This window comes from Perca fluviatilis, chromosome 23, assembly GCF_010015445.1.
Source record: "Perca fluviatilis chromosome 23, GENO_Pfluv_1.0, whole genome shotgun sequence".
Classification (NCBI taxonomy): Eukaryota; Metazoa; Chordata; class Actinopteri; order Perciformes; family Percidae; genus Perca; species Perca fluviatilis.
In genome coordinates this window covers 7,217,701-7,240,522 of record NC_053134.1, presented here as the reverse complement: position 1 = coordinate 7,240,522, position 22,822 = coordinate 7,217,701, and the positions used below count along the sequence as shown (strand labels likewise).

At 41.2% G+C, this 22,822-nt stretch overlaps 1 protein-coding gene across 3 annotated transcripts; it reads left to right on the top strand.

Moving 5' to 3' along the window:
* Window positions 1-79: 79 nt before the first annotated feature.
* LOC120553227 (FYVE, RhoGEF and PH domain-containing protein 6-like) lies at window positions 80-22,723 on the top strand. Of its 3 annotated transcripts, none has more exons than XM_039791416.1 (21): window positions 80-320; window positions 2,143-4,222; window positions 8,197-8,308; window positions 10,091-10,158; window positions 10,267-10,297; window positions 13,169-13,320; window positions 14,075-14,231; window positions 14,742-14,829; window positions 15,445-15,495; window positions 15,600-15,658; window positions 15,837-15,908; window positions 16,398-16,466; window positions 16,642-16,725; window positions 17,267-17,346; window positions 17,449-17,551; window positions 18,075-18,218; window positions 18,305-18,407; window positions 18,738-18,832; window positions 18,942-19,070; window positions 19,158-19,306; window positions 20,998-22,723. In XM_039791416.1, exons 1-21 carry the CDS (start codon window positions 311-313, stop codon window positions 21,038-21,040), a joined length of 3,879 nt encoding a protein of 1,292 aa, XP_039647350.1. In that variant the 5' UTR covers window positions 80-310; the 3' UTR covers window positions 21,041-22,723. The 3 variants fall into 3 exon arrangements, with proteins under 3 accessions (XP_039647350.1, XP_039647351.1, XP_039647349.1); XM_039791417.1 differs by lacking the exon at window positions 80-320 and adding an exon at window positions 617-702 and having other exon boundaries at window positions 2,143-4,213; XM_039791415.1 differs by lacking the exon at window positions 80-320 and adding an exon at window positions 617-702.
* Window positions 22,724-22,822: the final 99 nt, after the last annotated feature.

The window sequence follows — 22,822 nt, the reverse complement described above, 5'->3', positions numbered from 1 at the left end:
ATATTATCTAACAATATTTTTGTTTTGAAATGTACAAACGGAACTGTGTTGTTTTGTTGTGTCCTACTTGACGTTATTGGGAAAAGCACCGTGGCTAAAAACTTCGGGAAAAATGGAAAAAGTAACAGGCGTAAAGACCGTATCCGTGCATCCGCTGCTGAGATAAGGAGCAACAGCGATGGATGTGCATGTTTTCTTCCTGGAGTAGTTTCCAAACTGACAATGGTGTCGAAGGAGGAAAAAACGCAGATTTTCTCGCATTTCCATTGAAAGTAAATTTACTCATGGAGAAAGGAGCAAGTCGGGAGTCATGAGCACAGGTTTGTTTCGTGGGGGAGCTAACTTAACTTAGCAAAATCCTGCTGTGCAAGCGCATATTGTGGTTGGCTAAAACTAAATATAAATACGTATTGAGTTTATTCGCAGAAAGTGGGAAACTGTGTAATTTGAATGTTATAACGGTCTATAGCATCTACTCTATTTTTACTCAGCCACAGTTAATTACAGTTTTTCTTAATAACAGCTTTCAAAAAGATATAAAAGAGGACGGGCTCGACCTCAATTTGAGTGCTTTCTAAAAACGCAATCACAGTCAAAAATGTCCCTTTCTGTTTGATTTTACAGCTACTGTTACAGCTGGATGGGGTTAAATCCTTTGTCTTAAAACATCTGTACTGCTGTTGATGCAACAAGTCGGACTCGGTAATAAGCTGCAGTGTTAACATCTCACATATAAAACAGTTAACCTTTGCCTGAATGAAGAGGGGTGCCCTCAGTGAAATTGTATATGTGCGAAAGTGTTACTATGATTGTTTGTCTTTCCGCGACATGAGCGGGTTTAGTCCAGCTACCTGGCGTTGCCTTTTACAGCGAAAACATAAGGCCAATCTCCCCTCAAAAATCTTTGAAAAAAGTTTAATGTTACTTAAGTCATTAGTGGGCTTATATCTCCGAGGACATAGTTTATTAACTTTGCTGGTATTGTAAGCATGTACTGGCAAATTCGGCGTACAGATAAAGAGACGTAACATTTTTGATAAAGTTTATATTAATTCTCCTTGCTTATCACCGCCATCCATGGTAAATTTAGATACGCATTTGTGTGAACCACATCTTAAAGTTAAACTTTTCTAATATAAGACGAATACCGAATTGAAAAGTCGCCCTAAATGATTAGTACGACATGTTAATTACTGTCCCACGACGTACGTATTGTTGTTTTTAAGCCCAATGACTTTATACTTAATGGTTTTGAAACGGAGTTTGGAGCGAGGCTCTATCTGCAAAGGCAGAGCAGCATGTATTGGGGGCAGAGCGAATTTTGGTCGTTGGCCTTTTCGGAAACATCCGCTCGATGACTCCACTTCTCGTGGTGTCGGCCAGCCAAGACTTTCAGCCAGTAGAGCGGAAAAATATCGCCTACTATCTTAATTCACAGCTTTTTCTTAGTGTAGAGACTGTTTTTTATTTAAACTTTATTTAACCAGGTTCATCACAGTGAGATTGTCTCATCAACCTTACATCAATAATAATAGCAGCATTTGTTTATTAGTATAATGTTTAGTAGTTCCATGTGGGGGAGGATGCATACAATACAATGCACTTTAGTGTAACTCAGTTCTGACAACAAAACCATGACTTTTAAAAATGTAGGAACACAAACTGTCAGAAGCTGACAGTTACCAGTAGGAGGACACAACAGAAATATACCAATTATATTTATATTATTGGTTGCTGCTGGTGTAGTTTGTACAATTTAATTAAGACAATAACTAAAGATATGCCAAGCTTTCTCAAGTAGGAAGGAGGGAACAAATTCAATTGTGAATCTGAATTGAATAATCCAGTTTTACTTTGTATTTCCTGCCTCATGTGAAATGTAAGCCCTTCACTACTCCTGATTTTGATGCCTGAATTTATTCCACAGATTACTCCAACACGTAGTTCTTTGACCCTAAGGGTGACCTATGACCCGAGCTTTAACCACAGCTCGCAGCTGTCTATGCTTATAGTAGAGGAGGAGGTGTGGCTGAAGCATGCTTTTATGTGATGTGATGTGCTGCATGATTCATTTCAAAGGAAGTGTGAGTACATTATTTTTGGATTTTTCTGTAAATCTCCTCCCTCTTTTTTTACATGCAGGTGTGAAGAAGCCTCCATTAGCTCCCAAACCTAAACTCCCTGCTACCACCAAACCCTCTCCCCCACCCATCGCCCCCAAACCAGGTCTTCTCTCCCAGTCTTCATTCGTCTCCCAAACTTCCCCTGCTACTCTCAAGAGAACAAAACCGGCTGTTGCCCCCAAACCATGCATTCCCAAATCCACAGCCTCGTCTTCCCCTGTTTCACCCCCGCCACCTAAACCCAGTGAACCCTTTATCTTATCTCAGGAACAGCAGGAATCTTTAGGCAATAACCTCTCACTTCTCAACTCCAGAAATGGGATTTTATCATCAGAGACGAACAAACTTGACTCGGATTACATCATTCCCACCTGCTCCTGTGGGCTTCAGGACTGTTCCCAGTGCCAGCGTCTGGAAAACGGAAATACAACTGAGATTGGGAGCGATTTGCACCAAGAGCTGTTGCAGAATGGGATTACTACAGAAGGATTCACAGGGACGAGGCAACAAGAGAACACAGAAAACCGGGAGGAGGGAGTAGCTGTCGAAAAGGGTGAAGGTGGAGGGATTAGCAAGAAGCCCAGGGATAAACCTCAAAGACAGAGACACCTGGACAGGGTTAACAAAGAGGCACAGAGGACCGAGGAGCAGAAAGCTTCAGAGACTTTAAAACATCAGGACAGTGCTGTTGCTGAGCCTGATGTTTCAAAAGCAGATGTACATACTGAGACCAAAAACACAGATTTAACAGACTCAGCCTGTGATGTTGCAGGCAGCATCATTGTCTCCCAAAGTGCCATTCCTCATGAGTCTTCTGCAGAATCCTTTCAGGGAGAATGCAGTGAGCCTATTAGCAAAGCATCTCCTGCCAGGTTACACCCTGATCTGCAGGTCCCTGCTGCCCCCAGTAAGCCTCTCCCGGTCCCTCACCCACGCAAACCTAAAAAGCCAGCCCTGGTGAGGCAGGACGGCCTGGAGGACAGAGCCCACGATCAGGTGGCGGAGGAACAGAAGCAGGGGCTTGAGATGCGAGAGGATGAGGGGAAACTGACTCTAGCTGGTCTGTGTCTCAGTTCAGAGGACGAGGAGCTCAAACGGGACACATGTGACAACCTTCTGCCCCAGAAAGACTCAGGGATTGGAGATGATGAGACCAATGCGCCCGTCCCCCCTCCTCGACAGACCTCTCTCTCGCCACGCCTTTACAGAACAGTCCACGCGCCACCCTCTCTTAACAAGAACACCTCCCACTCCTTAGTCCTGCTCTCGCACGCTGACTCAATGAGCCACAAAAAAGGGGGCGAGGAGCACCGGTTGGAGGAGGATGAAGAGGATGGGTACGGCGACTTTGAGCGCTACCCGATCACTCACAGCCTCCCCAAACAGATCAAACTTGGCTGTCACCCTCCTCTGGCCAACGCAAGGAAAGCCTTTTCCGCCGACGATCAGCAGTCGCCGAGGGCGCCGCCCAGAAAACCTCAAAGACACAGCCTGCCAGCGGCCCCTCCCCCCTCCATCTGCCCTCCTGCACCTCCACATGCTAACACCCCGATGAGGGAGCTGCCTGCGCCTCCTCAGGAGAAAACAGCCTGGCGCTTCTCCCGACCCAACGTGACCTTCTTCAGCCGGCAGATGCCGTCCAGGAGCAGCGTGCCGCCAAAGGGTCGAGCTCCAGCGCTGGGGGGCAAGCAGAGGGCACAGTCCTTCTCCGCAGCTGACCTGGCAACCCGGGCCGACTCTCAAAAGAGGAGCCTCTCTTTCCGGAAGCTGCTGGAGCTCCGGCTGTCCGTCAAGATGCTGCCAAAGCTGCTGGCCAAGGGAGGGCAGTCTCTGGACTGTACCAGCGTGGACTCAAGCCGGGGGGAGAAAAGCCTGGAGCGGCCCAGTAGCTGCATAGTGGAGGCTGATATTTGCGGAGAAAATGGAGAGGGATCAGTGGAGTATGAGAACGTTCCTCTGTATGAGGAGATCCCCGAGTACATGAACCTGCCGTTTCACAGCGCCAGGCTGGGCTGGCCACATGACTCCGACGGAGCAGATTCAGACATCTATGAAGTGCAGGATCCCTATCACAGCTACCACGAACACGAGTACGAGGGGTACGCCATTTTGCATATTTAAAAGTTTGTAAACATATTGTTTAAGGGTGCAACTAATGATTATTTTTGTTAATCAGTCTATTTTTTTGTGGCATTTTATGCATTTATTAGAGAGATTACAGTAGAGAGATGACACAAATTTAGGGAAGAGAGGGATGGGGAATGACTTAACAAAGTTTGCTAGCCGGATTGAAACCTGGAACGTTGCCACATCTCTCTTTCATTTTTATGATTGATTGATTTAATTGTTAAGTCTATTAAATGTCTTTTTGTCTATCCAAAACCCAGACATATGTCATTTGCGGTGACATAAAACACAGAAAAGTAGCAAATTGTCACTTTTAAGAAGCTGGACACATTTGCCCTTCCTAAATGACCACTAACACAACACTGCAACTAATAGATTAACGACTAATCGTTTTAGCACTCATCTTGTCTTTAAATTGTCTTTCTAAAGTGATCCAACAGTAACAGGTGCCGTATGTCAAGATGAGAAAAACGTTTTTATGTCGTTGCCGTGAACAATGGCAGCTTGTGTTTGTGATGGAAAGAGCCTGAGGGTTGCTGTAGGCCGAGGTCCAGACCTGCTGTACAACAGTTGCTGCCACCATGCTGTTTCAGGTGACCCGTAGCTCCAGTGTGGGAACCGCTGTGTGCGACAGGTTGCACAGGTGACATTAGTGGTTTGTATTTGCAAGAGTGTAAAAGTCGGCCTTTGAGCCAGTGGCATTGAATTTGAATGGTGCATTGATGTGCAGCAGGTCAGCCTGTTTTCCTGTGGGTTATTTTCAGTGGCCAGAGCAGGAAATGTCTGAGAATCGCCACACAGCTCTCTAGAACAGGGAAAATAAACCTCCAGCAACCACCAGCCTCCTCCTCCTCCTCAGCCTGCACGCCCTCGCACTGCGTTTAGCCTCTTCCTAACCTCATCACTCCACTTTTCTGTGAGTGAGTTTTTGTACTCATCCCGGTAAATGAACAAATAAAGCATCATTTAAATCACACCTGTGGAAAAGCAGCAGAGGGCTATACGTGAAAAAAAAAGGCAGTCCGTGTACAGTGGGTTTATCAGAGCATTTTTCGCTGAAAACGACACTGATAGGAGCGCTCAACCAAAGCAGTAAAGTTGCAGGCTTCAAAACCAAAACAATGAGCTGTAGAGCTGAGTCGAGTGATAGTTCTCAATGGATTTGTCGATACAACTAACCATGTTAGTACAATAGTAATAATACAATACTTTGATCTATTTAATGTAAACAATAATGCAGCTTTTAGAGACTCAAAGTGGAGAATCTTTGGCATTATGCTCAGTAAATGACTCAAACAAATAATCGATTGTTGGAACTAGTGTGTTAGAAGTGTCTTTCACTCAGTCCCCTTGTCACATTTATGCCATTAAGATCCCATTGACCCACTCTGTTCTTGATATTAGGCCCAGTCCACACTGTTGTGATGAGGAGCTGTTCCCATGATAGCTGCCACGCTTCCGGTTTCCTCTGTCAGACCCTTGCGTCTGTGATGAAGTCAAGGCCGCGTTAGGCGGCGATGAGGCTCACTGGTGTGAAATCAGCCGTTGAAACAATTAAGACGTACCCCTGCTTCTTAATTCTGTCCGGTATGCAGAGTGTTTGGCGGGTGTTTTAGAGAGGAGAAAGAGGGAGCCAGTGAATCTGTAGTGTTTCCCAGGCATCTGAGCCTGTTAAGTTTATGTAAGTAGCCTCAGGCTGTAAACAAGTGGCGCTCTGTGCCTGATCCAGTGTTTTGGAATGCTCCACTATAGAGAAAGCATAAGAGAGAAAGAAGTTGGGAGGGAGGGGGGAGAGGGAGGTGTATTACGATTTAGGTAAAAAAAAAAACTGTCGGGTGGCAAGTAAGAAAAACAAGGAAGTGGAGAGAGTGGGCTATTGCTGATGAGAGTGAAAGGAAATGTGAGAATGTTTGGAGTCCCACAGTCTTTCCTAATAATATTTGAATAAATAAATAAATTTTAATATTCATTGACCCTTTCTTTGCCAAGATACATCTACAAGCCGCTATGCAGCGCTGTGTAGGAAAGAGAAACAGCAGGTCAGGGCTGAGGAGGCAAAATCAACACATTTAGTCATTTTATTTCATCAGCCTTTGAAATCAGACAGCTTTACTGTAGAGAAAACATTAAAACATAAGTGACACACAAACACATGTTGCTGCTTGTACTAACTTGGCAGACAGCACTTTTTGTGAGTAGAGCAGAACCAGCTGGTTGTCTCGCTGCCAGCAGCAAGTTAGTCATAATGGCAAGAAAAAGTAGTATGTATCTATGGATATAGGCCTGCTTAAAACATGATAATAAAAAAAGCATAAACTCCTTGGCATTATGGCTGAAATCAACATAACAATAAAAGAATATCAATATATGTCATGTGTTGTTTTTGGTGCATGGCGAGCCCATATTCATCTGATAACAATTTGTTTGAAATCAGTAACTGAGACAACAAGATTTTGTGAAATGATTGCATCATATCGACCTCGATACGAAAGTCAAGGTTGGATAATACTGAATTCATAATTAAAAAATAGAAATAATAATTACTGCTGCAGCTCACCATTATTTTCATAATCGATTAATCTGTTTGTTTTTTAAATTCTTTTTGGGTGCATGAAATGTTGAAAAACAGCACACAAAAAAATACCCCTAACTTCCTATTCACTATTACAACTCATGTCTTGATTGTTTTAGCTCTAATAGTAATAACAATGGCACACATCAATAATATCTTTTCTTATTTAAGGGGGTGTTTGTGACTCTTCTTTGACTCTAATCTGTTTTAGGTGCTTTTTGAAACACTCAATCTGTGTATTACTGAACTACAATCCTTCATTGATCAGTCTTCTCGTCTATATTTGATTTCATGCAAGGTCTTTTAAAATTATACTCAATTTAAATTTAAAGGTCCCATGGCCTGAACATTTCACTTCATGAGGTTTTATTAACATTAATATGAGTTCCCCCAGCCTGTCTATGGTCCCCCAGTGGCTAGAAATGGCGATAGGTGTAAACCGAGCCCTGGGTATCCTGCTCTGCCTTTGAGAAAATGAAAGCTCAGATGGGCCGATCTGGAATCTTCTCCTTATGAGGTCATAAGGAGCAAGGTTACCTCCCCTTTCTCTGCTTTGCCCGCCCAGAGAATTTGGCCCACCCATGAGAGAGAGAGAGACATCATGGATTTCAAAGGAGCAAAAGTGGCAGTTGGTCAAGGCCACACCCCCACCCCCCACCTTGCCCCCCCCCCTAGCTACAGACACAGAAATGGCACATCCTAAGGAAAGCTCATTGTGGGACTGGCTCTAGTGGCTGTAATTCTGTACCAAGGCAGAATTTCAGGAAAGAGACTTCAGATACAGTATTAGGGGACCACTAAGGTCTATATAAAAGAGACTTCAGATACAGTATTAGGGGACCACTAAGGTCTATATAAAAGAGACTTCAGATACAGTATTAGGGGACCACTAAGGTCTATATAAAAGAGACTTCAGATACAGTATTAGGGGACCACTAAGGTCTATATAAAAGAGACTTCAGATACAGTATTAGGGGACCACTAAGGTCTATATAAAAGCATCCAAAGAGCACCATGTCATGGGACCTTTAAACCTCCAAAATGAAAAATTATTATATAGAAATTATTCTTATCAGTAAAGACGCGTGATCAATATTTTCCATTGTACAAGAACTCTGAATGAGTTTCACTGTTGTACTGACTCATATGCTTCTTGTGAGTAAAGATTAAGTGTGCTCAATTTATCATCAAGTCCCCCTCTTGCACAAAACTTTAATCTTTATTTATCCAGGGAGTGTTTTCTGAACTCACACTAACTTCTCCTGCACATGTTTAAACATTAATTCCGAAGCAAAGCTACATTCTGTACCATTTCATATTTCTCTGACTGTCACTCTGTCCACGTTTGTGGTGTTGAATGTGTGGTGTCTGCAGTGGCTGGCTGGGGCAGGACGTCCACTCTGAGGAGGAGGAGAGCCACAGTTCAGATGAAGAGGACCACAGCTCCACCTCCAGCAAGGAGCACCTGAACGTAGCAGACCGACAGGTAATCACCTCCCTCTAAACTGTGAGGGGCCTTCAGTAGTTATACAGCAATGATTATAAAGTAATAAACAAATGAAGTATGTCTCAAACTGAAACTGAAGTGTTTGCCAGCACCTGATGACGGATCATTTCTGTTCTCCTTTAGGCCGGTTATAAAACCAATGCAAATGTATTTAGTTTCTATAACGACATGCCTCTAGTTTACAGTGGAGTTTACTTATTATAACAAATTTGGTTTAACAACGTTGTTGGTATATGTTTTTCAATAGCAGTTCCCGTCTTAAACAATATTTCTTTTAGAAAGGCACAGAAAATTAGATGTCAACTTTAATTCTTTGGAAACTGGCCTGTTATTTTAACAGAAATAGTCCATTATGGCGTAGTCTGACTCTCTGAATGTAGACTGTTAGTGTAAGCTTGCTTATTGGCTGGCTTTTTAGGCCGCCATTCTCCTCCCCTTCCTCTATCTCCGCTATCTCTTTTGCAAGGGCTCCGTCGCTGCAGCCGGGGGTTAGCCCAGCCCAAGACGATTGTGATTGTGTTTAAAGAAATACAAATAAGCCAGAGCATTTTTTTTCTTCTTACATAGCTGAATAATAATGGTTGCTTCCAGACCTTTCTCTATCGCAGACACAGCGCTGTGGAGATGGATCTGGCTAACACGAGACTCATTATGGCTGAAATAAATGAAAACACACATTATTTGTTTTATCTATAAAATGACCGAACATTTGCCATTTTAGAGACCACAGTGACATCTTCAAATTGGTTTTGCCTGAGGAAACAGTCCAAAGCCAAATGTTTTCCATTTTTGGTTGAAAAGTCATTCAAACTCTTAATAGCAAAGATTTAGTGCAACAAAAAAGAATTGTGCAACAGAAATGTTTTGACCTCTCAGATGTATCTTGCGACCCCTTGAGGGTTCCTGAACTCCATGTTGGGAACCACTGCTTTGACAAGGCTGCTTTTATTCACACTTAAGTGATGAGGAAAATGCTACAGAAATGTTACCAGGTCATAACTAAAGGACCGAGAACCAACTTTTTTGGAAAAATGTCTCTGAGCTGTTTTTTTTTAGACATGATGCCAACATGTAGAATTGGCAGAGCATTTACGGATTACAATGGGTGTCTCACATCACTGCCGGTGACTAAACTGTCACTGCAGCTACTGGAGATTGTGTGCACGTTTGCTGCCAAGTGTGTTTGTTACAGCTTTCCAGAAGTGTGTGTGTGTGTGTGTGTGTGTATGTGTTGAAAGGGGGGATGGTGAGCAAACACACAAGGGTTACAGGTTCAGGAATAGCTCTCTCAATGAGCTTTTTTTTTGTGTGTGTGTCCTGTGTGACCCTCTCTATGATACTGTCAGCACCTGTGTCCGATGCCCCACAAACCTCCAGGGTATCACAAATACAGGCTCCGATAGGACCAGTAGGACATTTCAGTCAAGTGGGGGGGCCAAGGCCGCTGTCCAAATTAAGTCATTGAAAGACCGCCCCATTGCCATTCAACAACACACACCATCAGAAAGACACAGGGAGAGGAGAGAGAGAGAGAGAGGGAGAAAGAAAAAGCTCGCTGCTTTACTTTGGGGCCTGACGGAGCTGTTTTTTTGGGCTGTAAACTCAAACCTGATGGTTTTACAGAGCGAAACGGGATCTGAGTGATCATGGTGATTTGCAGCGAGCCTGTGAGTGTACGGTACAGTGATGTGTTTTGGTAAAGTCGGTCGCTGTTAGCATTTCTGTAGCATTGCTGAACTGTTTGTGTTTCTCTTCTTTCAGCAAGAGGATGAGATGAAGAGGAAGAAAGTGGTGCACATTGCCCAGGAGATTATGAGCTCAGAGAAAGTGTGAGTGCTTTTATAATGAACCAGGGACACATAACACCCCTAAAGTGTAATCTCAAATGTGCTGTACTTCATGGTTATCTAACTGATGTGTTTCTGCTCTTGTATCAGGTTTGTGGATGTCCTGAAGCTCCTTCACATAGTAAGTGTACTTATTTATTTATTCTTTTTTAGTTTTTTTTGCAGTGGAGGGAAGAAGAGCGCCCAACATAATAAATCGTCCTGTATGTTTTGTTACTCGCGGCGACACTTTGTTTGTTTTGAATGGTGTTCAAAAGCTTTTTCCCAGGGGTGGACATGAATTAATGAGGTCTTGGCTGGTGTTGCTCAATTGCCCTTACAGAGTTGCAGTTACTTACCAGCTGAGGCTTTTAAAGTTGCTGTGTTGGACAGTTTTGGTTTCCCGTGGGCAGCATTGGGCAGGTAAACGCACGGCCACAAGTAGGGAGGCTGTGCTTTGATCAGTCCCATTACCGGGGAACGCTGTCAGGCAAGAGGGTGTTCGTTTTTGTGCAAGCAAAAGGGAGCATGAGTGAGTCTTCAGTCCAGGTTTGGTTTGGCTTGGCTCTGTTGACGTGAGCTGCCTAATTTATCTGGTGAATTTAAATGCCCAAAACATTTTTTTCCCCATCTTTGTTTTTTTTTTGGGAGAATTATTAGTTATCTTATTAATCCGTTGCCAATAACAGAAAATGGTCAGCTATTACCAAGAAGTATTTAAAAAGGGACTTTTACTGCACTGAAAAGATCAATTTTGTAGTGTTGTTTTAGTATGTCCATGTAAGGCTGGGCTGTATAAAAATCCAAATGACAGTCACAATCGCAATTAATTATACATTTAACCCTTGTGTTGTCTTCCCGTCTTGACTTTTTCGACGGTTTTGAGGCCTTTTTTTCAGTTTGTTTTTGCTTTTTCCAACATTTTAAATTGTTAAATTTTTCTTCTACACATTTTCAGCGCTTATTTCTACGTCCCATATTTTCTGATATAAAATAAAAATTGAAAACAGGTCAATGTGACCTGAAATCAACACAAGGGTTAAATACATACTTGTGGTTGTTAGGGTTCCCTAAGTCTGTAACAAGCGACTTACAATTGCTATACATGAGGTTGCACTCCTCTGGAGCAACTAGGAGAGAAGTGTCTTGCTCAGGGACACATTGGTTGATTTATCACAGTGGGAATCAAACCTGGATCTCCTACACCAAAGGCATGTGTCATAGCCACTGCACCATCACCACCCGAAGAGTCTGTTTCAAAGAAATATGCTAAAATGCTGTATTATTGCTCATCGTGTTGCATGCTTCTCTGTTTTGAATAAAGACTTAACAGGAACTATGTGACTGGATGATGTCTGGTTGTTGTATTTTTTAGGGAAAGTGTGCATAAAAAATGAACTGTACACACTGACTTGAGAAAAATTAGGTTGTGCCTTTTAATGTCAGTATTTGTAAACTTAGCGTGTAATATATTAAAGTACTTTTTATGTCTTTCCTTGTTTGTTAGTTGTAACATTTGACAGGGAAGCTCTGCCTTTATATATGTTCATGTTTATGACAAGGACAGACTCTGTAGTCGGTCTGTCCTGAGGGGGATCCCAGGTGAGACGGGTCGAGGGTCCACCTGTCTGGCCGCCTCAGACATGGCTTTAGTGAAACCCACGGCAGGATTAGTAGAGTACTTCGTCCTGTGGCTGACGGGGGTGGAGGGCGGGGTGCTCTGTCCAAGAAAAGAGGTCATATCGCATTCTTCTCTCTGCGCGGACGGCCTGGCAGCTGCTTCCTCAGGCCACAGAGAAGCACTCCAGACACACACATACCTTAGATAATCCTTTGTATGTGTGTGCAGTGTTTGTGCAGGTGTGTGTGTGTGTGTGTGTGGGTTGGTTGACTATGTGTCATATATTGCCATATTTGTGGCAAGTCGTCCAGCCGACGTGTTTACATTTTTGTCCCTATTTTTGAAGTTGGTTTATTTGTAACCAACGTTCATGTGTGTTTTGTGAGTAAGATGGCGGTTTTGACAGGACTGATGGCGGCTAGTGGCCAGAGTGGCCATTTTTTTTGTGTCATGCTATAAGTGCACAAGTGGTTGAATAAGCCGTGATAATAGTGCATTATAATTAAAATATATTAAAATTAAATTTTTATGAACCCTAAAACTAAACCTAAATTTTTTTTTGGAAAATTCCTATTTTTCCTTCTTCTTTGTTAAGCGTTGGTATTTGTTTTTGTTAGTTGTGTATCTATTTCTGCATGGGAACTGGAGAAATGTAATTGGCTCGTCTTGTTTCTTGTAGTTGATATAATAAACCTGATGAGAAACGTCGAGCATTACGTTTTGTATAAAGATTGTTGTATTTCAATATAGAGGAACAAGGCGCAAGATAAACACTACATCACAAATACATATCACATCAAATTAAATCTATAAAAATTTTTTTTATCAAGTTTAGTTTTTTTTTTACTGCTAAATTAACTCTGCTTGTCACCTGAAATGTCTCAGTCCATTCGAGGTGTATATAACTGTGTGTGTGTGTGTGTGTGTGTGTGTGTGTGTGTGTGTGTGTGTGTGTGTGTGTGTGTGTGTGTGTGTGTGTGTGTGTGGAGAGAGAGAGAGAGTGGGAAAGAGCATGGGACATGGGGATCCTGCATGGCCTCCCTGCTTCCTTCCAGGGGGATGTGTGTGTTTGCACACTGGACAAAGTCAAGAGTGCTGAGTCAGGTGTGTGTGTGTGTGTGTGTGTGTGTGTGTGTGTGTGTGTGTGTGTGTGTGTGTGTGTGTGTGTGTGTGTGTGTGTGTGTGTGTGTGTGTGTGTGTGTGTGTGTGTGTGTGTGTGTGTGTGTGTGTGTGTGTGTGTGTGTCGGGCAGGTTGGAGGAGGGTGCAGTTTATGAGGTGATAACCAGGTGTTCCTGTTCAGCTGCAATACAGTATGTTATCATGTCACCCCACCCTGTACGGCTGTGTTTGTGTGAAATAATGATGACATTCCCCCGTCCTTGTCTCTTCAGGACTTTCGGGATGCGGTTGCCAAGGCAACCCGTCAGAATGGGAAGGCCGTGGTGGATGAGCGAATCCTCAGCCAGATCCTGTATTACCTGCCACAACTCTACCAGCTCAACAGAGACCTGCTGAGGGAGCTGGAGGAGAGAGTGGCACACTGGTAAACACACACACACACACACACACACACACACACACACACACACACAATTCAATGAGTTGTCATGTGGGCATACTTGAGCCCTGTATTTTTTTAGCCTGTATTTGTTAACATTTTGGCAAACTAGCACCATTATGCAATATTAGCTATTAGCAGTTCCTGTTTGCAGTGCACCCATTGATGTACAAACAACCATCACTGGATTACTTTGATACTGAAGAAAACATAAAGATTCTCAATCAAGTTCTGCAGTTCTAAGGAGCGTCCCTGTTTTCTATGATTTCTAAGTGGATTTATGGTATCATATTTTCTCGATGGAGATCTGAGATAATGTTTTCCTCAGGAAGTGTAAGTCAAACTGAATCTAAAATATGTGTGTCATGTCCGTGTGTTCAGATTTGACTGACTGAGCACGAGTACATAAATAAATAAACTTATTCAAACCACTTATATAGTATTTTAAACAAAGGTGAATGTTAAAGTTAACATCCAAACAAAACATTTTGCAGAGCTGTTTCCTGTTTCAATATTGACTTGCTGTAATTGCTATCCTAGCGATTAACAATTTTAATAGACAGTTTGGGCATTTTCACCATTATATGTTTTCTTCCAAATGGCGGTAAGAGTTTTACTTACTTTGTTTACAACCTCTCAGATCATTTCCTCCTCATGTCCTCATGCTGCTGCTCTACTGGACTCTTTTTGTTTTTAGCAATGTTATTGAAGGGAACTGTTTACATCTGTCTGGTTACAGGAGCGACCACCAGAGACTGGCGGACATCTTTGTCCAAAAGGGTCCTTACCTGAAGATGTACTCCACCTATATCCGCCAGTTTGACAACAACGTGGCTCTGTTAGACGAACAGTGCAGGAAAAACACTGCATTTGCTGCTGTTGTCAGAGAGTTTGAGGTAAAGCTGGAAAAAGGGTTGTGTGTTTGTTTTTATTATGTGTATTATGTGTTTTCCTGCAGCGAAGGTTGGAATATCATTACTTTTCTTATTCTTGTCGTATTGCATTATTACTCTTGGCTCCAGCTAACAATTATTTCCACTATTGAATGATCTATCTTTTTGGAAGTTATTAATTAATTGACAAAAATGTAACCAAGTCTTTTCTTCTACTTCATTTTATAAAGCTGTAACAAGCCAATTTAGTTTTCCTGGTATCTCAATTAACTTTTTATCAGGCCTTTTTGTCATTTTCTTTCAAACATGTAATCAATTTAATGGGGATTGTTTAGCTTACATTATCTAAAAAAAAATCTTCATACCTTCACAGTAACTACAGACATTTAAAAAATAATATAGTTCAGCTGTCTACAACTTTAATCCATAAGCGTGTAGCAGCCATTAAAAAACACTCTACACGTATCTTAAACTGTTAATTGGAAGCTTCAGTGTCCGTTTGTTTCGTCTCAGATGAGTCCAAGATGTGCCAGTCTGGCTCTGAAACACTACCTGCTGAAGCCTGTGCAGAGGATCCCTCAGTACCAGCTGCTGCTCACAGGTACCAACACCATGACACACATCCACTCCCTGTCGTTATCTGTTCTGCAATACTGTGCAAAGGTCAAAGGGTTTATTGAATCAGGCCACTCCTTTATTGATCACACGTGAATGGAACTTAGGTCTAGAGTCACGTCTTTCTTTGTTTTGGTACCATACTGGCACCCAGTGGACAGTAACAGTAACATAAACCTGAGGCGTTCCTGTTTGACACATGGGTCAAATTCTGCAGAACAAATTGAAAATAAAAATACATTTTTAAGGCAAATGAGGAGCTGTCTGAACACTGAAAATTAGGAATTTGGCATAAAACACTTGTTAAATCATCAAAGAAGGTATAAAGGATACTAAATCTTGTAATTTTGGGGTTTTATGTCTCCCACTGGTGCCAACATGTAGAGCAAAAATCGATTTGTTTCTTATAATTCATATTCTGCACAATGTACAAAATGTAGGTGGACGTTTGCCTTGCAGGTCGAAACGTCGTATTACAAAATACATCTGGGATCAGCCTCTCCTTTTCTTTTGTCGCAGTTCTGTTTGTCCTGCACATTTACCCAGCTGGTGAACACTATCCACCGTTTTTGCTCAAAATGAATTGAAACCTCTTTTTCAGATTATCTGAAGAACCTCCCAGAGGACTCTGAGGATTATAAAGACACACAAGGTTAGACAATACTCACCATTAGTGTCTACCAGAACATCAACTTGCGCTGTTAATAAAGAACGTATGCCAAAACACTAATGTTTTTATCTTTGCTATCCGTGCAGCTGCCCTCAGCATAGTGAAAGAAGTGGCCAACCATGCAAATGATATTATGAAACAAGGGGTAAGACCTTATTCCGCACAATGCTTTAAAGCAACACTATGTAACTTTTCCTGCTTCGGTCCCCCTACAGGTTGTCTCATTGGACCTGCAGCTTGCGCTAAAAGTTACACAGTGTTGCTTTAAATGTTGTCTACCTCAGCCTCGGGTTTCTCCTCACCTCTCTCATGTTGTTTTTCAGGATAACTTTCAGAAGCTGATGCAGATTCAGTACAGTCTCAATGGTCACCATGAGATCGTTCAGCCAGGCAGGGTAAGTCTCAAAAGTGTCGCCAGGACCAACATGTAAAACCCCTCCCCAAACCAAAGTTCGTACCCCAGTTAGTTTTGTCAGGGTGGGAGAATTATCACACAGGTGTAAATTCTCTCAAAAGACTGCCAAATACCATTGTTGTAAATTCTCTCAAAAGACTGCCAAATACCAGTGTTGCTGATATTTCAAATAGCTGTTTAACAAATAACGAGACATAGAAATATTTTATCTGCTCAGAAATTCACATTAAATAAATGACACGACTTTAAAACACATTTGAATATATCTTTTAAGTAAATAAATACAAAATACTGCAGACTCAACAGGTCCCTTAACTGATAATAATAATAATGTACTCTTGGTTATTTTAAACTTATTTTTTTTAGAAAATTAAAATATTATGTAGTCACTGGACTCTAAATACTATAGGTGTTTGTTTTTTTAAATGCAACCCATTGAGACCAAACTTATAATATATAATATTTGCAGGTGTTTCTGAAGGAGGGCACACTAATGAAGCTGTCCAGGAAAGTCATGCAGCCACGAGTGTTCTTTCTGGTGAGCAATACATGAAAATTGTTTGTGACTCCAAACTCTACATTTTGCTTTTACGTTTCTCTTACCTGTCTTTACTCTCAAAATGGAGTTAAATTATTAATATTAATTTAAATATATGTTTGCATTTTCTTGTACCGCCGTAAATCTGTACTTATTGTGTCTGTGTTTTCTTCAGTTTAACGATGCACTCATGTACACCACTCCGGTCCAGTCTGGCCAGTATAAACTCAACAGTGTCCTCTCTCTGGCTGGGATGAAGGTTAGAGTTTAATTTATATTACTCTAAACCACCTTCTGTTAACCAACTGTACACTACTGTCTACACTGCACTATATTTCTTGTCCTGTCTATACTTGAATATCACATTGCACTTTTCTGCTCTTTTTGCACTTCTGGTTGGACACAAACTGCATTTCCTTGTCTTTGTACTTGTACTCTGCACAATGACAATAAAGTTGAATCGAATTGAATCTAATCTAGAGATGCACTGCAAACACAACATACTGTAATGGTGCCCCAGTCATTTTTTATTTAAATTCTTTACTTTAAATTTCTTTTATATACTGTACTAACTTCCTCGATCTACACTGATTATTCCTATTTTTACCGACTATGTTGTCTCTTTGTTCTCAACGTCTTAAGGTTGTTTTTTTTTTTTTTTTTTTTAAAAAAACTATGTGTATTTATTGAGGCGTATTTTTCTTTTTTTTTTTCAGCAACAGTTTGAACATTGCTCATGCATTTTACATGGTTGCACAATCTCTGGTGGTTATTAATGGATTTCTGGTGTATTTTTCTAGGTGAGTAAACCCAGCCAGGAGGCCTATCAGAATGAGCTGAACATTGAAAGTGTTGAACGCTCTTTCATCCTGTCTGCCAGGTCAGCAGTCCAGTCTTCATCAGATTCTGCACATAATGAGCTTTAAATGTAATTTGTTGTGTTCACTGTACCTGAGAGTTTGGATGTATTTTGTGCTTGCAGCTCAGCTACAGAGAGAGACGAGTGGCTGGAGGCCATCGCTAAGGCCATAGACGACTACACGAAGAAGAAAATAACCTTCATATCAAGTCGAAGTCAGGAGGAGGTAAAACAAAAGATCTGCGTGGGTGTATGTTCTAAATTAGTCTCGCATTGCCAGACCTTCCTCCAAAGGGTCTGGCTAGTCCACACAGCATTCCAGGATGGGAGAAAAACGTGCCATGTTTTATTGGCATTTCTTTAAACCAATCAACATCGTCACTATGCTCCGCACGGTGCCTCTGCAAAATAGCCTCGGGAAGGAACTTGTTTTGTTGGAAAGTGTACGTTCAAAAGTTGTTTTAGTCGTGCAACAGAAAACTCAGATTGGACAGATAGTCTAGCTAGCTGTCTGGATTTACCCTGCAGAGATCTGAGGAGCAGTTAACCATAGCCCTCATAAATCCACCAGAGTTTAAAATTCCAACACAAAGAAAGCAGAAGGCAACGGACATCGGCAAAAATAGATGCATCCGGCGTAATATTCTGCGGCACCGGAGCAATCCCAGAAGTGGAACGTCGTGGATATAGACTAGTTCTAAATCAGCCCTGAATGCGTCCATGTTAACCCTCGATCTGTCTTGACTCAGGCAGAGGGTGTTGTGGACACCGGGGCCCCATTAGGCTCAAAGGCTCCCATCTGGATCCCAGACCTGAGGGCCACCATGTGTATGATCTGCACCTGCGAGTTCACCCTCACCTGGAGGAGGCATCACTGTCGCGCCTGTGGCCGGGTCTGTACCACTCTGACTGCCGCTACTCCTACAACACGTTGTCTCATTAACCGCCTTCTCATCGCAGTTACATGTGTGTCTGACAGGTGGTGTGTCAGGCATGCTCCGCCAATAAGTACTACCTGGAGTACTTGAAGAACCAGCCGGCACGTGTGTGTGATCACTGCTTTGTTAAACTGCAGGAGAATAGTAAGTAAAGATGGATTTCAGTTTCATCATATATTTTATTTTTATTTTTTTAAAGAAAATCAATCACTGGCAATTACGCAAGCAATAATTTATTAAGAAAAATACAACGTTTCGGTCTCAGACCTTCATCAGGTCAAATGTAAAAGTTTCATCATATTTAAAAAAAAAAAAAAAAAATAATGAATGTATCTATTAACAAATTTGTTTGTTTTGGTCTTTTCCTGGGATTTGTTGATGATACTGACAATTAAAAAAATATAGAATACCACCAGACTTATCCTTAAACATGAGATTATTTACGTCTGATGGAACCAAATGGTTTTTTTTCAGGTGACCGCTGTGCCTCAACATCAGTTTCTCCTATCAAATCTGGAGCTTTCTCCTTCACTAGAAAACAGAAGAAGATTCCTGCTGCACTAAAAGAGGCAAGGAACATAAATTCACATTTCCTTACTATGTTTTGCGTTCATTTTTAGCATCTTATGTGTAGCGAGCATGTGAAGTTATTTGTTTTTTCTCATGCTGTTTTTCCAGGTGTCCGCCAACACTGAGAACTCCTCCATGAGCGGTTACTTAAACCGGTCCAAAGGCAACAAAAAGCAGTGGAAGAGGCTGTGGTTTGTCATCAAGAATAAAGTCCTGTACACCTACGCTGCCAGCGAGGTACTCACACTGTTGATTTTTTTGGTTTTTACTTAACTCTGTATAGCTTTTATACCTTTTTGGTTGAGTAATTATTTCTCCCTCTAGGATGTTGCAGCTTTGGAGAGTCAGCCGTTGCTCGGTTTCTTCCTGAGGGAGGAGAAGAACGGGCCGGCTCAGAAGCTGCAGTTTAAGCTGTATCATAAAAATACGCTGTTTTACATCTTTAAAGCTGACGACATCCCCACCGCACAAAGGTATTTGAATTTTTTAACGGCAGACTTTTTAGTCGTGGTTGATTTGGCGACCCCAGCGGTTATCGTGGTAATAGCAAGTGCAGTTTAAAGGTGCTCTAAGCGATGTTGGGTGACGTCAACTTCTTGTTGACGTTCGAAGTATAGACCTTTTTCATGGCAGACATGTTGACATGTTCTAGTAGGAAAAGCACAGGTGTATTCAAAACCATTAATGATGGCTGTATTCCACTTAGGAGAGGTCCTGGTATTGTGCATGCTGACTCACTGAAATAGCTTACTGGGACACTTGATGGAATGGAGCCATCGTTAAGGTTATCAATTCCAGCTGTGCTTTTCCTACTATGACAAGTCAACATGTCTGCTGTGAAAAAGGTCCATTGTCAAACAAAACGGAGGCTAGCTCGCCCCTCCCTCCTCCTCCCCCTCCCTTCCGCGTACTAACCCCCCAACCCCCACTCCCAAGTCCTTCTTGTCGGTTATTGGCTTGTACAATGTTTGTTATGTTTGTTGGTGCAGGTTGGCGCAGTTTTTGTTGCCGTTTGTGGAGCCTGGGCTGTCTACAGAGACCGCGTTTTTTTACAGTGTGTTCAGAGGACAGGCGGCTAGCAGATAGTGAGGAGATTTTTGCTGTACGTGACAAGAAATGTTGTAGCCTAAAAAACGTGCGACATCTCTTAGAGCACCTTTAATACGACAGCAAACACTCAACGAGCCGCTACTTTGTCAGAAATACAGCAGAAGAACAGCTGGTGTACCTGTTTGCAGTGCAGCCAAACAAACACACATTGTTTCAATAAAGAAGTCAATAAAAGTGAAAGCTGCGATTTGATTACATCCTGCACACAGCCAGAGTAGGACACAGTAAAGTTGGTTACCTTGCTGGGGAGTTGCAGGTGTGTGCAGCCTCTTGTTTCCTTACTCCCTGCAATATTTAAAACGGATCCGCTGTCAAAAAATGGTCTTGTTTTGAAGACGTATTTTTGATGTGGTCAAATACATTGCATTTCCTGTGACTGCTTCACAGTAAGAGGTACATGTGTCACCAGTTGAATGCTTTTAATGTGAAGCAGCAGTAGGAAATGTTAATTTGATACAGCTCTGACACTGTGCAACGAGAGTGAATATCAAAACATTGAGGCTGATATCAATGAGATAAAAAATTTTAAAAAGTAGTAACGCTAAATTACATGCTGCATAGTTTCCTGTGAATCCCTCGTGCGTTTAAATGGATATCCATAACAGGAATGGCGGACTCCGCCACTGAAAATAAATATACCATATAAAAAAAACGACCATATATAGACAATAATTACTATGTATTCTGTAATGTTTTGGGGTTGTATGTACAGTAAATGTATCTATTTTCAGGAGGCACACATAATGCACTCTGTGGAAACAAATTTAATGACACTAAAATGTACTACTAAACTATCTACTGCATATACAGTACACACACATATATATATATATATATATATATATACATATACATATTAAATGGCTATTGCTAAAGAAATTTCAACAATAAAAAATCATTCATTATGGTTTGTTATATGAAAATCTTTAAATGATTCTATATGATACCATTATAACTTTAAATGATGTTATTTAGTAAAGGTATAGTATTGTTCATTTGAATGTGTTTGTTTCAATTTGTAGCTAATGGTCCGTTGTTTATTTTTATCTTTTAGATGGATCGAAGCCTTCCAAGAGGCAATGATTCTTGAACAGTAATTTGGTTTTACAGCAGTGAAGTCGCATCACAGCCCCGGAGCCAGTTGGTAGACAACTTACGACCCCTGATTGATCTTAGGTCAGGGATCATCAGCTCAGGAAGGACTCCCGATGGACTGTTCAACAGAAACCCACTGCAGAACGCCACATTTACTGTATGTGGGGAAACCGGACTGCTTTTCTCTCAAAGAACTGGATTCTATTTCTCTTGACATATTTTCTACCAACAACTGCTAACGTTACTGATGCTCAGCTGAGGTCAGAGTTAATAGTTTGTCACAGCTGTGGGTCAAAGGTCAAGTCCAGGAGCGTGTGTGTGCGCGCGTGTGTGGAAGTGAGACAGAACAGTTGTCAGGAATATTTAAAGCCCTCTGAAATCCTAGGAAGTCTGGGAATTATTTTTAACTGTAAACGGATGTAGGAGCTACTTTTTGTGTAAAACAAAATATACACAACTGGCCGCCTTCTTAGTAGTTTAATAAAACCTACCGTGTCATTTTGTTAAGGCAAAATCTAAACGTAGAATTGAAGAAAAACAAACATAAAATATTCAAAATGGTAAGATGTTTCGTCTGTATCGTGGATGCAAAGTCTCGGTGATGTGTGTTCAAGAGTTTAATGATGTAACAAGGTGGGATTTAACTGTGAAAATCCAGCTTCTACAAAGAAACAGGAAGTTGATATTCTGCTCTCTAGGTTGATCTCTCTGGTTAAGAGGTTTTACACCTGTATTTTTTAAATTTAACATACAAACCATTTAAGTGATGGGTTAAAGAAACAGCATCCTGGAAAAAACTGGAAATGTCATGAATAATGTAGATATTTTTCATACAATTAAAATGTTTGTTTTTTTGCCTGTTTAGCCACATTAGATATGGTTAATGGGTAAAACGGTGTATAGACATAAAAGAGCAAAATTGACCTTTTTTATATCAAAGCCAAAAGCTAATATTTATAAAATAGGAACATTTTATTGTTTGTAAAGCACAGGCTGCCGCTTATTTAGGGTGTCAGGGTTTGTTAGGAAATATGTTTCCAACAATTATTCTTTTAAATTAAAAAGAAAATGTAAAGAAAAAGGGGATTTTTTTTTTATGGGCAAATACTGTGGAAAGTATGCATGAACTATATTTCTAAGGAAATGCTCAAAAGGAAGAAAACATTTTTAATTTTGCAGAAACTATGCCGTATATCTCCTGTTTTGAGATGAATTGTAATAATATAGGTGCTCTGTTTGACATTTTTCACAAAATAATGACAAATTTAAGCATCCAGTTTGCATGACTACTCACTGTCTAGCCAGGGTACTCAAGGTTTGTAGTTTCAAAAAACGGTCATTTTTGAAGGTATGTTTCTTCTTGGTTAGGTTGCCGTATGTTGCACTACCCTGTTAAGGCAGATTTTACAGTGGGAGAAACCCAAATTCCTACTTTTTTTAGTGAAGGGATAATTCTATTCATTTTAGCTCATTGGCTGATGTCGTTATACAATGTGTGCCTCTTTCAGATTTGTGTTAGTGAGGTATACATCTGCTAGTCAGGAGCTAGTAAGCATGTATTTCTTGATGATTGTACATTAACAACGACCATTTGTAAACATCTGCTCTATCAGAGTTTAATTCTCCTATAAACAATGATTCTAAACTGTCAGGCAACAGTTTTTAATAAAATATATATAAATATATATCTTGTCAAGTATTCATTTCCTGTTCTGTTACTTCAAAGGATGAAAAGCAGGGAGCTGTACAGACCACTGTCACTACTTAATTGCACAGTGCAGACA